At 51.2% G+C, this 15,034-nt stretch overlaps 7 protein-coding genes across 7 annotated transcripts; 6 read left to right on the top strand and 1 right to left on the bottom strand.

Annotated features, from left to right (window-relative positions):
* Window positions 1–511: 511 nt before the first annotated feature.
* On the bottom strand, window positions 512–1,741 carry Z519_11483 (uncharacterized protein; the record flags this gene model as incomplete). The annotated part of the gene is made up of 3 exons (XM_016769195.1): window positions 512–586; window positions 682–877; window positions 951–1,741. The coding sequence occupies 3 exons, from the start codon at window positions 1,739–1,741 to the stop codon at window positions 512–514; spliced, it is 1,062 nt and encodes a 353-aa protein (XP_016614568.1).
* A 1,515-nt stretch (window positions 1,742–3,256) lies between these two features.
* Window positions 3,257–5,281, top strand: Z519_11482 (uncharacterized protein; the record flags this gene model as incomplete). The annotated part of the gene is made up of 3 exons (XM_016769194.1): window positions 3,257–3,451; window positions 3,535–3,887; window positions 3,982–5,281. The coding sequence occupies 3 exons, from the start codon at window positions 3,257–3,259 to the stop codon at window positions 5,279–5,281; spliced, it is 1,848 nt and encodes a 615-aa protein (XP_016614567.1).
* Window positions 5,282–7,442: 2,161 nt separating this feature from the next.
* Window positions 7,443–7,802, top strand: Z519_11481 (uncharacterized protein; the record flags this gene model as incomplete). Its single annotated transcript, XM_016769193.1, has 1 exon — window positions 7,443–7,802. One exon carries the CDS (start codon window positions 7,443–7,445, stop codon window positions 7,800–7,802), a length of 360 nt encoding a protein of 119 aa, XP_016614566.1.
* Window positions 7,803–8,290: 488 nt separating this feature from the next.
* Window positions 8,291–9,100, top strand: Z519_11480 (uncharacterized protein; the record flags this gene model as incomplete). Its single annotated transcript, XM_016769192.1, has 1 exon — window positions 8,291–9,100. One exon carries the CDS (start codon window positions 8,291–8,293, stop codon window positions 9,098–9,100), a length of 810 nt encoding a protein of 269 aa, XP_016614565.1.
* Window positions 9,101–10,502: 1,402 nt separating this feature from the next.
* On the top strand, window positions 10,503–11,069 carry Z519_11479 (uncharacterized protein; the record flags this gene model as incomplete). The annotated part of the gene is made up of 1 exon (XM_016769191.1): window positions 10,503–11,069. One exon carries the CDS (start codon window positions 10,503–10,505, stop codon window positions 11,067–11,069), a length of 567 nt encoding a protein of 188 aa, XP_016614564.1.
* Window positions 11,070–11,599: 530 nt separating this feature from the next.
* Window positions 11,600–13,861, top strand: Z519_11478 (uncharacterized protein; the record flags this gene model as incomplete). Its single annotated transcript, XM_016769190.1, has 5 exons — window positions 11,600–11,732; window positions 12,582–12,635; window positions 12,693–12,909; window positions 12,974–13,611; window positions 13,689–13,861. The coding sequence occupies 5 exons, from the start codon at window positions 11,600–11,602 to the stop codon at window positions 13,859–13,861; spliced, it is 1,215 nt and encodes a 404-aa protein (XP_016614563.1).
* Window positions 13,862–13,900: 39 nt separating this feature from the next.
* On the top strand, window positions 13,901–14,752 carry Z519_11477 (uncharacterized protein; the record flags this gene model as incomplete). Its single annotated transcript, XM_016769189.1, has 3 exons — window positions 13,901–14,024; window positions 14,116–14,196; window positions 14,265–14,752. 3 exons carry the CDS (start codon window positions 13,901–13,903, stop codon window positions 14,750–14,752), a joined length of 693 nt encoding a protein of 230 aa, XP_016614562.1.
* Window positions 14,753–15,034: the final 282 nt, after the last annotated feature.

The raw sequence follows: 15,034 nt of genomic DNA, 5'->3' as shown, positions 1-15,034 counted from the left end.
TCTACCCGAGTAAGATAGAAGAAGCGGCAGCAGCCACGAGCAACGATGTCATATAGGGTCCTCCCCGGTCTGCAACTGTGCTGGACACAGCCTCGAGATCATGGGTCAGCAAAGGCCGATGCGGAGAAACAGCTAGGTCAAAGACACACAGCCAATGGCTACACGCTCACCGTGTTCGAAAACCTGTTTCTGGTTCCCTCGTCGGGTTCGCCCTGCTGACCGATGACGGATGCCATTGCAGATCGGTGGCTTGAAAAGGGTCTGAGAGAATGCGAAAGATGGTCAGAGATCGAAGAAGGAGATCGAGGGTTTGATCGACGTCATAGGTGGCACTGTTCGTGGCGTTAATATCAGCCTTGCATTAATACGGGACCGTCAGGGGCTAAATCCCTTCAAGCCGAAGAAACTAAATTCCAATCAATTTCTCTGCGGACTACATCTCTAGGTAGATCTAATGGCGAGAGGCCATCTGAATGCCAGGTCGGCTTGATGGCATCAAACCAGCAAACAATCACCCATCTGATGAGAGGTTGTTGCTATGCGTCCACGGCAACATTTCCTCGACGCAGTCCGATCCTGGGCCTCCCTGTTGCTACTGGATCAACGACGACTCCAGCTCGACTAAGTAGACTACTCTATGTCAGTACCCATTGCCGAGTTCAACGGATAATTAACACATACCTTGCACTTGATGCTGAACGGACCATCATCGGCCATCCCGTAGTAAAGCAGCAGGTGGCTCTTCTGGTAGTCCGCGATCCCCGGCCATACGAACGGCCCGCATGTGTTCCAGCCGTGGTCATTGCAATCTGGGGCTTCGTAGATAGTGCAGGATAGGCCGTTATCAGGGCCCATGGAGCCATAGCGTCCATATAACCTATTTCCAGCGGATGTCAACGTGGTTTCTTCAACCCTAACCTCTTCAACTGCGCTAATAGAGTGATACTTACCTGTTATAGCATTGCCCATCCTTTAGTGGAGTCCATACACATGGATGGAGCCAGTTTGCGTTTGCACACTCATAGACACCTTTTTGACTCGCCGCCCGGCCCTCGTGGAGTTTGCCCTTTCCGTGCTCACCAGTTTCCGTGTGATTATGCGACTCATGCTCCATCTTTTGATCGTGGCTGTGGCCGTGGTGATCGTGATCAGCGTCTTGTGGCTGCTTGTCGACTGTATCTTCTTGCCGGGCTAGTCTCCGGAGTGTCGCGAGCACATCTTCCGTGCGAGCATGATGCTGCTTGTATGTGCCATGCTCTCTATCCTTTCCTGAGGACTTGTCCTTGGAGCTGTCATCTCCGTTAAGCTTGGCAAATGTGGGGTGCCCAGACGGCGCATCTTCATCACGGACTTTGTGGTGCTTGTCGTTCTCATCCTCTCTATCCTTCCCGGAGGGCTTGCCCTTGGAGGGGTCACCCCCCTTGTGTTCAGCGAAGGTTCGGTGCTCAGGCGGCGCACCCTCATCACGGGCTTGATGATAATTTTTCTTTCCACCATCTTTTCCCTTCTCTGAAGGACTTTTGTTTTCTTCTTCCTCGTCATTCCCTGCTGCCGAGTGTTGCCAGTTGCCTTGCTCCTGGACCTTCCCGTCACCATTTGCGACAACGTCATTAGGTTTACCATGGTGCGCGACAACTGTAGCGGAGGCGTCGGGTTTACTCCATTGGGTGGAGGCAGGTGAAGCAGCAGCCAAAGCAGCGAGGGAAGCCAACAGGACCACCGCGTGATTGAGAACGACCATTTTTTTTCTAGAGAGTCAGTGTAGAAGCCAGTAAAATTCCTTGAATCTGGTGGCACTTTCAGAAAAAATCAGATGCCATTATTGCCATTTATGTAGATGCCTGGCAATAGAGCCAGCAGAGCCTCTCCAAAGCAGGGCTTTGTTTGAATAGTCTGACAGACGCTTGGAACAAAAGTCTCCTGCCGCTTTCGAAGAGCCAAGAAGTCCTTGTGATTGGTTCTTAAGACAACAACACTGGATAAGGTCTGAGGACTGTAGGAATATGGGGAGTTCGTACAAGGCTCGGAACAAAGGCTGGTGCTTAGTATTGTTCTCTCGAATGAAAGGGTCTGCCTTAATATTGTTCTCCCTAGTACCGAAGATACGCCGGGTCGACACGAAGGAGAGGCTCTTTCCCGAGGGAGTAATTGAATTTGTGTACTCCATACTTTTTCCTGATATGCAGAGTACTCAGTACTGTCTCAAACCTCTGACCGTCCAAACTAGCCCCTTTGCCCCACATGTTAAGGGTAACCGGGGGAAGGCTTGCGACGCATATACGATGGTCATCTGGGGCGTGGTTTCTACAAGGCATTTTGATCCGCAACAGCGTTCAATTATGTCGGCTTCTCTGCGTACCAATCCTTACCCGAGAGGTCAGTAAGAGATTTGATGAAGAAGGCCTCGATGAAAGACGAGATTGTTAGACCGGCGATGGTCTCCGAGGTCAAAATCGACTTCCATCATGGCCGGTTATCGATAATTATGAGGTGCAGGATCCGATGGAGGTCTCTCGTGCTCGCGCACTTGCAAGAAGAAGCCGGGGACAGAGCGGGCGGTACTGGGCGGCTCATACCGAGTATTTGTTACTAGGTATTTTGATGGTGTTGGGGAGCTGCCTGCGTCCAGTTTAAGGTTGCAAGCTTCCGGATGCTTCCGCGGCATTGGCGCCTTGGCACAACTGCTGATTTTGGCCTCCAACGTATCTGAAGACCTTTCAGTTACTTGCTCGTATATATACGTTCTGCATGCTGCGAAGCCATTAGATGCAGAGCTGCGAGTCTGGCAAATGCTCCTGAACGCGGGTGTTATCGCGGGATAGCATAAGCGAGGCCCTCACCTATGCCCCTTTTCCAGCCTCTATCACCGGCGTCAAGTAATCAAATTGCGGCTCACTCGCCAGTTCAACATGCGGAGAAACAGCAGCTGATTGGGGCCCCGACAAATCCTCTCCGCACATGGCATCCACCCGGAGAAAAGCCTTATGGGAGGAAATCAACTACCACCGGTCACTCTCCGTACCGTCCCAAATAATCCTTCTTATCGCTCGCGCCACGGATCCAGGCCGTCCGAAAATATCCAGACCTATGCTATACCTGGTCGTGGGCCGTCCCCGTCCTTTCCCCGGACTCAGGCTCTGGGGTCTGGGGTTTCCAATGCAAAAACATCCTATGTCCGCATGATATGTGGTCTGACCTTCTACTTCAGAGAAGATCTCCAGTCGTATCATTGAGGTAGCATTGCCCTTTGAACATCATGGCCGAAGAAGCTGCGCAGAAAGAGATGACTAATAAGACGGAGGAGATTGAGGCTGTTCCCAGACAGAGGGAGGCGGCGGTGGCACCGATGGAGGACAGCGAGGACATTGAGGACGACCCCCATCGGGCTGCTCTCGAAGACAACCCTGAGGTTCCTCAACGCGTCACCTGGTCCACGATCATGGCAGTCTTTGTAAGTTGCAGAAAAGAAGGAACCCTCCGTTCTCCTTGTGTGCTGTATTTTCCGACTCTGGTTGACAAAAATGCGTAATTTAGTTCATGGGCTTGTCCTTCTCAGGATGCATTTCGACTGCTTTCCTTCTGGCGTCGTCCATTTTAGTCCCGATCGGAAGTGCATTGGGAAATTTGGAACCGATCAGCTGGATAGCTTCATCCTGGGCAGTCACATCGGCTGTCAGTATGTCTCTTGGAGGCGGTCTGAGCGATATATTCGGCCGTCGATATGTCATCATGGCTGGACAAGGTCTCAACATTGTTGGTGGAATTGTCTCTGCCACCGCTCAAACTACTCAACATGTGATTGCTGGGTCCGCCATCATTGGCTTTGGTGCCGGTCTCATTTTTGTTGCTTACGCAGGTATCCCTGAAATTCTGCCTAACAAATATCGGTAAGTTCTTATTTGCAGACGTCCACTCCGCCTTTGCCTTTTTTTCCCTTCTTCCAGAACGAATCCTCGAGTATTCGCTGACTCTAGCATATAGTGGTATGGGTTTGGCATGGACTGAATTCTGCATTACTATCCCATGGGGTCTTCTCGCCACTCTCATCGCCAATCAGCTCAACGAGCATGCGACGTGGAGATGGGTATACTATTTATCCATCATCTATGCGGCCGTCTGCCTGGTTGGAACGGCCATCTTCTACTTCCCCCCTGCTCGACCACGCCGAGACTACGACAAGACACGTTGGGAGGAGTTCCTGGAGCTGGATTTTGTGGGCTACATCCTCTACGCTGGGGGCTTGACTGTTTTTCTCATTGGAATGAGTTGGGCTGGTGAAGAGGGTCACCCATGGCATTCAGCCTCTGTGGTTGTGCCCATCATCCTTGGAGCCTTGGTCTTCATTGGCACCTTCGTCTACGACTGGACTATGAAGCCCAAGCTTCCATTGATGCCGCTCCACATATTCCGCATGGTCCGGGAATTTACCATTCTGCTGGTTGCGCTTTTCGTGTCCGGAATGGTCTTCTTTGCGATGGTTTCTCTGCTACCTCAAGCTACTGAGTCTGTCTACGACAGCGATCCGATCAAGCTCGGCGTTGCCCTGATTCCGAATGGTGTCGGTCAATTCATCGGAGGAGCGGTCCTCCCCGCCTTAATCCACAAAATCAAGAACATTCGGGCTCAAATTGTATTTGCCCTTTTCCTCCAGACTTTGTTCTCGGCCTTATACGCTTACGGAATTATCCCGCACCACAAGACCGCATGGGTCATCTTCCAGCTTTTCGGCATGATGTGCTTCTCCTGGATCACCCTCTGTTCATACGTCGTCGCTGGGCTCCACGTGCCACACAAGGATCTGGGAATTGCATCAGGATTGGTGGGAACTTTTCGCAATACTGGAGGCAGTGTTGGTATTGCCATCTTCAACACCATTCGCAATGGCGTCCTCAGCAGCCAGCTCGTGCCTCGCATCTTGAAGGCAGCAACAGCCAACGGTTTTCATGGTGATGCAGACGCCATCGAAGGTCTAGTGACAGCTGTCTCGAATAACGCAAAAGGGATTCCGGATGCGTTTGCCAAAGTCCAAGGTGCCACCCCCGCTCTCATCTCTGCAACGGCAGAAGCCTACAAGTCAGCATACGGCTACGCTTATCAGCGGGTCTTCTTCAGCACGATTCCATTTGGTGTGATTGCGATTATCACGGCACTCTTCATCAAAGATGCCTCGGAATACTTGACAAATCACACTGCTGTACACATGGAGAAGAATATTCTCGGAGAAAGCCAGCCCAATGACAAGGCCGTGGATTTGGAGCAGCCGCAGAAGACGGCAACGTAATTTGACATTGGTCTTCGACCCGAGGAACAGATGTTAATGGACTGGATCATCTGTCCGCCGAGAACAGCTCTGGCGTGAGCAGTCGTTCCCGATCAAATCTGACGGGTGGAGACATGGGTTGAATATACCTCGGGCGGAACTATGTGTACGTTTGTGTCGAAATTCAAACAGAGTTCAGAGAGATGAGCGTAAAATATGATTTGACGGCGGAAGGCTTGTGATCCTTGCAACGTCGACTTTGATATTGTGAGCTCTATACGGCTTTTGCACTCCCCCTCTCGATTCCGTACGCGCATTATCTGTCCAGATCGTCTGTGTCGCCCACCTGGCGAGCTGGCTTTTGCTGCTTACGCAGAGTCCGATTCATTGTTGTCAGAAGTCGAAACCCGAGTCCCATGGCTGACAAGGCTGCCGCGAGATCACCGGCCATTACGCGAAGTCTCCTTTTTTGAATGATTTCCGAGCTACACCCGTCGGATTCTGGGTGGGAAAATGGGCATATGTCGGAATAATAGGGGAATAGAAGATTTTGGTTTTGGGTTCTGGACCATATACTCTGTATTCCCAAACGAGGAGACCTTGCGGTTCGGTCGAGCCGAGAAACGCTGCAGGGCCCACGTGGTAGACGCCATCAATGAGAACGAACCCCGTCCCAGATGAGCAGCTTCGGGTTCTAGGCTAGGAGTTTCAATGTGTGATGTGAGGAGAAAAGGGGTGTGTAATCAAATTGAAAAGATAGAGTGAGGGCGGCGACGGGCCAAAAATGCCTTGTGGCTGGTGGCGCCTTCAATCGCCTGCCGCCGCTTCTAGAAAACGTCGAGACGTCCATGAACACCGACGTGTCTCGGCTGGTTTGCCTTTCATTTTCCCCCTTGCTGCCACTACTTGGTGCAACTTCTATACTTGGGCTGAAATAACTCCAGCGACAAGAACGAGTTGCCGTCTACCGAATTCCCGGAAATCCTTACACAAAGAATGATAGGTCGTGAGCTTTTGCTATGTGCGTCACGAAGACAATGCATGCCAGACTGCCACATCTAGCGTCCTACGGCAACAAGTCTTAATTGTAAGGAACTTGTGGTTCTCGCGCTGGCGAGGGCATGGCATTCATAAAAGAGAGACACTAGCCCCATATTGACAGCGCCGTCCATCATGTCTCAAGAGTTGGCAATATCCGCCATAGCGGCTATTTCCGCTCAATTCTGATTTTCTTTTGCAACGTGCCATGCATGTTCTTCAAATGGTTGAGAGATTTAGCCCAGATAGGAACGCGACTCCTTGCTAGAATACGTCCAGCCATCTGTCTTTTCCCCCTGTTCAAAAGAGCATAGCCGTCCGACAACACCCAGACAATCAAGCTTCCTCACCGCCAACAAGATACGTGTTCTAGGGTGGGCATGGCTAAGGAGGAGAAGTTGCAATCGGGCGAAGAGCTGGGCTCTGCCACTGGTGAATATCACATTGTCCAAAATGGAGTGCCAAACCAGGATCTACCAGCAATACCTGCAAATGAGGTCAGGATGAGGAATGGGAAATCCTGCCCGGCCATCTGTAGGTTCAAGTGCGAATATCCAAGGGGCCACACGCAAGCTGACATGTGTTAAGGATTGTTATTGACGAGATAGTCTATGACTGTACAATTTTCTTGAACGAACATCCCGGCAGAGACACGGTCGTTAGGTCATTTGCTGGAAAAGATTGTTCGTGTCAGTCAAGTCTCACAGTCAGGCTAGAGCTTCGACATCTCACATCAACGCTGACTAGGGCAATTTCACAGGATCCATGGCTTCCGGCTGAACCGAAAATGGCTTCCTGGCTTGAGAGTTGGGTAGACCAGAGGTGTCGAAAATTCTTACCCTAAGCCAAAGATTTGAACAGGCAAGCCCAAAACAAAAGAGCGGTTCAGGTTAGCCGCGACTGGCCTTTGGCCTCTAGCAGCCGCGCATTTACGAAGAGGCAGCTAAAGCTTTGAAACTCAATTCAACCTCAACGAAAGGTGGTCACAGTGGGTATCCGCAACTCCCGCATCAACCGTTGTTCTCGGTTGCCGAGTTGATTCAGAGACGAGTCCCACAATGGAATCAATCATGGATTATGATATATTGCGACCATACTCCGCTCACATGTGCTGTCGAGAGTCTTCTCAAACATATCGCAAAAAATGGAGCTGCAGCCTGTGTCCAAGTCTGGCGCCACGGCTGATCGTCTTGAAGACCAACAAGCCCCTGATCGGTCTTTCGCCCCAAAGACGCAAGATGCGCACGAAGCAGCATTGATAGACGCTGATGTCAAGATCCATGTCACAAAATCTACCTACCTTGCGGTTTTCTTCCTAGGTTTTACTTTCCAGCCATCTCTTACCTTCATCTGTCTATTTGTGTTCCCGGTCGTCGTCCCAATAGAAATGGAGCTACAGGGATCCACTTACAATTCCAACTGGCTAGCATCGAGCCGGTCTCTCGCCGGAAGCATAGCCTTTGCACTTGCAGGACAGATGAGCAATTACTTTGGGCGGAGATAGCTCTTGATGTTTGGTCAGAGTCTCTTAGTCTTGGGCCATATCATTGGTGCCACAGCCCAGAGCCTCGAGCAATGTATCGGGGCAATGGTGATCTTGGGATTTGGAACGGGGACCACATTCATCCTCTACCCCGGAATATCAGAAATACTTCCCAACAAATACCGACCATATGGACTGGCCGGGACCGAGCTCAACCTGCTTCCATTCACAATGTTGGCGCCACTGATCGCCAGGGAGTTCGTCGCTCGAGCAACCTGGAGATGGATTTTCTACCTGGGGATTATTAGACTATGTCGGACTGTTCTTCTACGTTTCAGGGCTGACTCTCTTCCTCCTTGGCCTTGGTTGGGCTGGCACTTCATGTCCCTGGAACAGTCCTCATGTCCTAGCTCCTCTTCTGGTGGGAGCTGTGTTATTCCTATGTACTTTCGTCTGGGATTTTCAGTGGTAGGCCCCGAAGACCTCTATTCCCACACTGGCTATTCGTAATGGTTAGGGAATATACTTTTCTGCTGTTCATTATCTTTGTGACGGGTGCCGTCTACTTCACTCTTACGACTTCGATGCCGCAACAGATTGTCTACACCTTGACAAGCGATGCAACTTTGGGAGGCGTCTACAACACTCCCGGGGGATTTGGCGGAGCTGCGGGTGGCGTCTTCCTAGGTGGACTCATCTACAAGATCAAGCACATTCGCTGGCAACTGATCTTTGCTATTGCGGTCCAAACATTGTTCACTGCATTGCAATCGATTTGCAGGCCTGGGCAGGTTACCAAGCCGTCGGTCTTTCAGCTTTTTGCCAATGCACCGTTCGATTGGATCCCCCTTGCTTGTTATATAACAGCGTCTCTCCACGTTCCGCAGGAAGACCTAGGGTTGGCTCTGGGCCTGATTGGCAAGTTTCGATTTCTGGGAAGTGCAGTGGGAACGACAGTATTCTCTACGATTTTGAGCAACCGGGCATCTGGCAGCACAGTTTCTAGAGTGGCTTCGGCTGTGGTACCCCTGGGGTATCCCGCAGTCAAGGTCTCCTCTCTTGTTTCTGCAATTGCCGACGACACGACAAAACTTCTGGACCTTAGCTCTGAGATACTCAGCAAAGCGATAGAAGGCTACCAGTTCGGTTGGGCAGATACTTTTCGAATTACTTGGCTGGCCACCATTCCTTTTGGAATCATTGCGTGTGGTCTGGTAGTATTTGTGCGGGACCCATCTCCCTACTTCACGAACCATACCGCTGTGCAACTGGAGAAGGAAGTTTTGGGGAAGGGAGAGAAGGAGGCAGGATTGGAGTAGAAGGAGACTCTGAAACGCATTCGACAGTCTTTATCTCGCCCCAGAACTCTGAGCTATGCTATACCTAATAAGCTTGGATTTCAGTCTACCTTGCCTGCATTCTGCAACTCCAGACAAATTTTGTGGGGCTGAAAGTATGGGGGCGGGGACAACAAAACGCTTAAATAGTAACTATTCTAGCAATATATTATGTACGGAACACTGCTTAGCTTATTGGTCCCTGTCTCCTTTTCCCATCTCCCTGCAAACCAACTATATTTCTTCTCCCAGCCGGTGTCAACCAGAAGATGGCTCGGTATTCTAACACTGGAGCCTAACACCTACCATAGATGATGAGAAGCGACGGTTGAAGAGCGCTTGGAATTACGTCCGCAGACCCCTACTGGAGCAGACGATGGTTGCCGACGTAGGACAAGGAGGGCGTGTGAACCTTGTAAAGCTCGAAAACGTCGGTGTAATGGCAGTGAACCGTGTGTCTCATGCACCAGGTACGAGTACCAATGTTACTACACTACTCACTCCAGAAAGAGAGCAGCAAGAATACCATCATCCGAGGCACATCCGCCTCTTGAACCCTTGCCAGACACTTCACGGACCGTCTCTGCCATTCCCATATCCCCAGAGAAGAATATCAAATACAATGGGCTTGGCGAACAGTCAGTGGAGGTAAACTCTGGAGTTGTCTCCCCTCATATCCTGGGGATGAAGTTGAATCCTACCAGCGCCCCAAAGGTGCAAGGTTTTGGCTGGAATTTGGGGATTCATATCATCACTCGCGCTCTGAAAAGAGCATGACGTGGATCATAACCAGAGACGAATGGCATAGCCTGTTTGATGTCTATCTTCGGGAGATTCACTGCTTGTACGGGCTCCTGGACACTGAAACCATTCTCTTCAAAGCGTCCAGGAGATGGCAAGATCCCCATGCAACCAACGCATACGACCACGCTCTGTTGTGCAATTGCAGTACTCACGACGCTCTTCTCCCCCGAAAGAACAGACAGCCGCGAAGCTCTGCTTGTGGGTTGTGCAAAAGAGATTCTGGAGTCGACAAGTCTTCTGAGAGACCCGAACGTCCACGACGCCGAAGGATGGCTTTTGAGGACTCTTTACTTGCGATGCAACAGCCCCCCGCATACAGGGTGGATGGCCAGCTGTACCACGATGCACGTCATCGAGGCTGCTGGTCTGCACAGGGAGACAGCCGATGTGTCACTGGTCTACTCAGACGCCGAACCATCAGAGCATGGTGTAGAGAGAAGGAGAAGGCTCTTCTGGCTTCGCTAAGCTGTTGAACTCATGGATTAGTTTTGAGTTTGGTCGATCAAGAGTTTCTCTGCAAGGAGCATCCTGCCAATCGCCAACCCCAGTCTCAGGAGACTTCACCACAGATCTTATAGCCATGTTTCAGCTCTCTGAGGTCCTCGATCCGTCAAAACCGAGCGAGCCATCGGAACTGGAAAACTGCCTGATGCAAATAGCAGGCTTTCGGATCACGCTGAATCCGCTTGTCCTTTCACAGAGCAATCTGTGCTTCGCTCTCTACCGACGACTACGTCTTGCGACTACCAACGTCAAAAACAAGCTCCTGGAACAGGTCATTGCCGTGGGTTGCAAAGGCCTTGAAGCTTCAATCAGAGCAACACGAAACAACGCGCCCTGGTGGCACGTATCGAATGTCCCTTTCCAATTTGCCTGCATCCTTCTGGCAATGGATACGCAGGAGTCACTCTTACATGTTCGTGAAGCGATATCGACCTTGAGGACTGTGGTGAACCATTTCAAGACTTCAATTGCCCAGAAAGCCCTAACAACGATTGAACAATTGGTTCGGATTGCACAAAATCGAAAGAAACAGGATATTGCAGTGCTCCAAGACTGCCTAGGTGGCGGCTTTACTCAGGAACAAGAATGGCAGTCAAGCAACAACAATGGCATCACACGAGCCGAGGACGATCTTCCTGATTAGTGGTCTAACGAACTCCTCTGGAACACGCCTGCTCTAGGCGACGTGAACTGGTACCAATTCAGGATCGAACCGCTGGAGTTTTCAGCACCAACTCTCCTCCCACCCGAGAATGATCGCGCTGGACATTGTGGAATAAAACCAACCCCGCTTTTGATAGCTGTTAACGAAAGGTTCTCGACTGCAATCCTCTCCAATCTCCTCCACTGCGGCTGTTGCGGGCATTGCGGCTGCCCTTATTCCGCGTATCCTCCCCTGCTATAGAGGCACCACAACTGACCGGCAGTCCCACAACAAAGAGCTAGAGATCAAATGCCAATCTCCACTGACGATGAAAGGCTACGTAACCAAATTAACGTAACTCTCCGAGGAGGGCGGCTGGTGCGGGTAGTGCAGGGGATCAAGAAGTGACTTCAACGTGGGAGCCAGAGGATTTATCATTAAATACAGCAGAAGAGAACGTGCTGGAGGATCTTCTATTCGGCTTTTTCCTGGGCATGACTCTACAGTATCATGGCTTGATCTCATCCGCGATGGCTCCTGGAATACTGGCCAATGGTTGGCACGACGACGTTGCGATCACCTCGAAGCCGATACAAACTCGCTACCCTTACGAAAACCTTCACTTTAATCCAAAACTACAACCAAAGAGATATGAAACAGCAGGTGAGTTAATCATGTCCTTCTTCAAAGAGAGGTCGCTCTGAGCAAGGCTCTAAAGGAACATCTCCATCTTCGAAGAGATTGTTCCTTGATGTGAATATGTATGCTTTCTGTCTGGATGTACGTGTTTTCGGAGCGAGATGATATAGGACAGTCTGGACTCTACGGGCAAGGATCCATACTGAGGAGATGTCTACATTGAGGGTACCTCATTTGAAACCATGTTATGATGATGCTTAACTAAAGAGACTAGGCGAGCGCATCGTCGCTGTCGGATCTGTGACTCGAGTTGAACATCTTCAAACCCAGCATGACGTGCGGGTAATTCAAGGGCGAGGGCGTACTCTAATGTCGGGACTGGGCGACTCACATACTCATTTGACTTGAAACAATAACGCCCTTGAACTACTGGGCGATATCAGCGTGGAAGAGCACGTTTTAATCACAGCCAAGTCTGCGCTATGTTATCTCGACTCTGGCTACACAGTGTAAGCAGAACACGCTGAAATCATTTGCAGCTGCATTCCGAATGCCACCAGGTGCTATGGAGCCGCGGGAGATGCGGGAAGTCATCAGGCATCATGCTCAGATCGGGGTCGACCAGATCAAGCTGAGCATGTCCGGGAAATCGATAGGTTTATGGAAGAAACTTGAGCATGCATAACAGTCTGCTGAGCAACATTGTGTCAACTAGATCACCGAAACAAGGTCTGCGGAAGAATGTTTCTTTGGTGACGAAGAGACTGCAAATGTGTAGATGACGGCAAGTTCCCCTAACCCGCACTAATTTCCGTTCGCCTGACCACTTGAAAGCCCATTGGAACGGTTTGCGAGTCTGTTCTCATGCTCGAGCACGGGACTCGGTCATCCAAAGCGTTGAGCATGGTGTTGATGTGATCTACTACGGTTTGTTCAAGGAAGGCATCCCTGAAACGTGGACTTTTTAACTCTAACAGAAGACAGCATCATATACGGACGATGTGGGAATGAACATGCTTTCAAAGGCAAAGCACAAGCACGTTGTGGCGCCGGCGATCAACTGGCTGTATACCACGGTCCACGAGGCCGAGCCGTTCGGATACACCTTTGAGAAAGCCGAGCAGATCGGCTACAACAAGGAGTTGGAGATTGCTATCAAGGCGTTGAAAGAGATGAACAAGAGAGGCATCACAGTCCCTCCGTAAGTATTTTGTCCCCAAGACGAGCGTTGATGTACAGTCCAAACTGACGCAGGAACTGGCCAGCGGCGGTGACGATGGGTTTGCATGGTGTCCTCACGGCACATACGCCCGCGATATGGAGCATTTCGTCAAGCTGCTGGACTTTATGCCCATGGAGTCCATCATCGCCGGCGTGTCCAAGCTGTTCATGCAGGAGAATGAACTGGGCAAGATCCTACCTGGGTACTATGCCGACTGCATCCTCGTCGACGGCGATCCGCTCCAGGACATCGCCGTGCTCCAAGACCACAGCAAGTTGGACGTTATCATGATCAATGGAAGGATCCACAAGTCGTCCCCGTCCGATGTCGTGACCGCACGGCCTCCCCCTCCTGCCCAGCCACTGCAGGTGAAGAATCTGCACAACTTTGTCACTTTCAAAGACGAGCGAGACAGGGCCCGTGTCGGCCATCTGGACCTGGAGCCGTTGGTCGTGCATGCTTTGGCGATGCCTTCGGGATCCCCTCTGAGCAGCCTACAAGAAGTAATCGATCTAGGTCACGACGCCGTCGTGCAGACACGAGATTCATTTCCGCTGTCCTCAGTCAAGTTGCTGGCTCCGATCGCTGCCAGGGACATCATGAGTGTCGGAAACAACTACGCAGACCATGTCAAAGAGTACAGCGAGAGCGGTTACGACGCGCAGAAGATCCAACAGAAGGGTATGTAGCAAATTTCTTCGGCCATTCGTATGTACAGCAGGAAAACATGGCTGACTCGATGGTGGTGTCCTCCCAAGCTTCCTTCCCGACAATCTTCACGAAGCGAAGTACAAGCGTCATCGCTGCCGACGAGGAGCTCTCCTCTCACCGGGTCTTCACCCACTGTCTTGACTACGAAGGTGAAGTCGGCGTCATCATCGGCAAGCCGGGATTCGGCATCAGGGAGAAGGACGCGATAGGGCATGTTTAGGGTTACACCATCATCAATGGTATGTAAACGGAGAAAACCATGCTCCCCTTTTTGCGAATGTCGTCCTCCGGTGCTCACAAATGGACCCTCTCAGATGTGACGGCGCGAGAAGAGCAGAGTGATCAAGGCCTGTTCCTGATGGGCAAGTCGCCAGACACCTTTTGTCCAATGGTCAGTTCCAGTTGTCATGTGATGATGCGTCGTCCAAGAGGGTTTGTTAGTTCTTTTACTTGGGGGGCTGACGTTCTGCCCAGGCGATGTGATCGCCACAGGGATACCTGACGGTGTCGGCGTCCACTTCCACCCACCAAAGTTTCTCAAGCCAGGGGACTTGGGTGAGTTCGCCTTTGTGTGCTCCTTTTCAACGGCTCTTCTCTTCCAGTAATTGATTCTCTCTTTCCAGTCGAGGTATCCGTGACTGGACTGCGAAAGCTCAGGAATCGGGTCTCAGACACCAGGCCCAATGCCCTAGCAACGCAGCCCAGGTCCCGTCTTCCAATATACAGTCTGGAGCGCACGTGGGGTGCAGCCGGATTGACCCGCGTGGGAGACAAGATGATCAACGTGCGAGAGATCGGATCACGGCCTGGTAATACAATCGTCTTCATCCATGGCCTGGGAGCTTCATTGGAATACTGCATTCTGCTGATCCTGGAAGCTGGTCTGGAAGCGAGATATCGCATCATTCTCTGCGATCTGGAAGGACACGGACTGATCATGCCCGTGCTACTAGTCGCAGGGCAAGACGACAAGATCTCGTCGACGACCCTGGCCGAGTCGTACGCCAAGCGGCTGCCAGATGCAACGTTGGAAGTCCTCGAAGGTGTGGGCCATTGGCATGTCACCGAAGACATCGCCGCCGTGACGAGAGTCCTGCGTGGCTTTCTGTGAAAGGAGAAGAAAGAAGAAGGGGGAGAGAGTCGCGGAAAAATCCCAGAGAGGTGAAAAAAAAGGACAGTGACATTGTGATTTAATCAAAGCTTTTGGGGGGCACGACTTTCGTCTTTGCTTTCTCAGCCCCAGTTCCAGTCTCAGTTCTGATCTCATGCTCGTGCCCATGCTCATGCTCAGTCTCATTCTCATAGGAGTCACAGTTTCCATCTCAGTGTCAGTCCCAATCGCAATAACATCAGCTCGTCACATGCGCATTATTCCCCAGTCCAAGGAGCCAGT

The sequence above is a fragment of the Cladophialophora bantiana genome (genome assembly GCF_000835475.1).
Source record: "Cladophialophora bantiana CBS 173.52 unplaced genomic scaffold supercont1.22, whole genome shotgun sequence".
NCBI lineage: Eukaryota > Fungi > Ascomycota > Eurotiomycetes > Chaetothyriales > Herpotrichiellaceae > Cladophialophora > Cladophialophora bantiana.
Note: the sequence above shows the minus strand (reverse complement) of the source record. Positions and strands in the feature narration are given on the sequence as shown.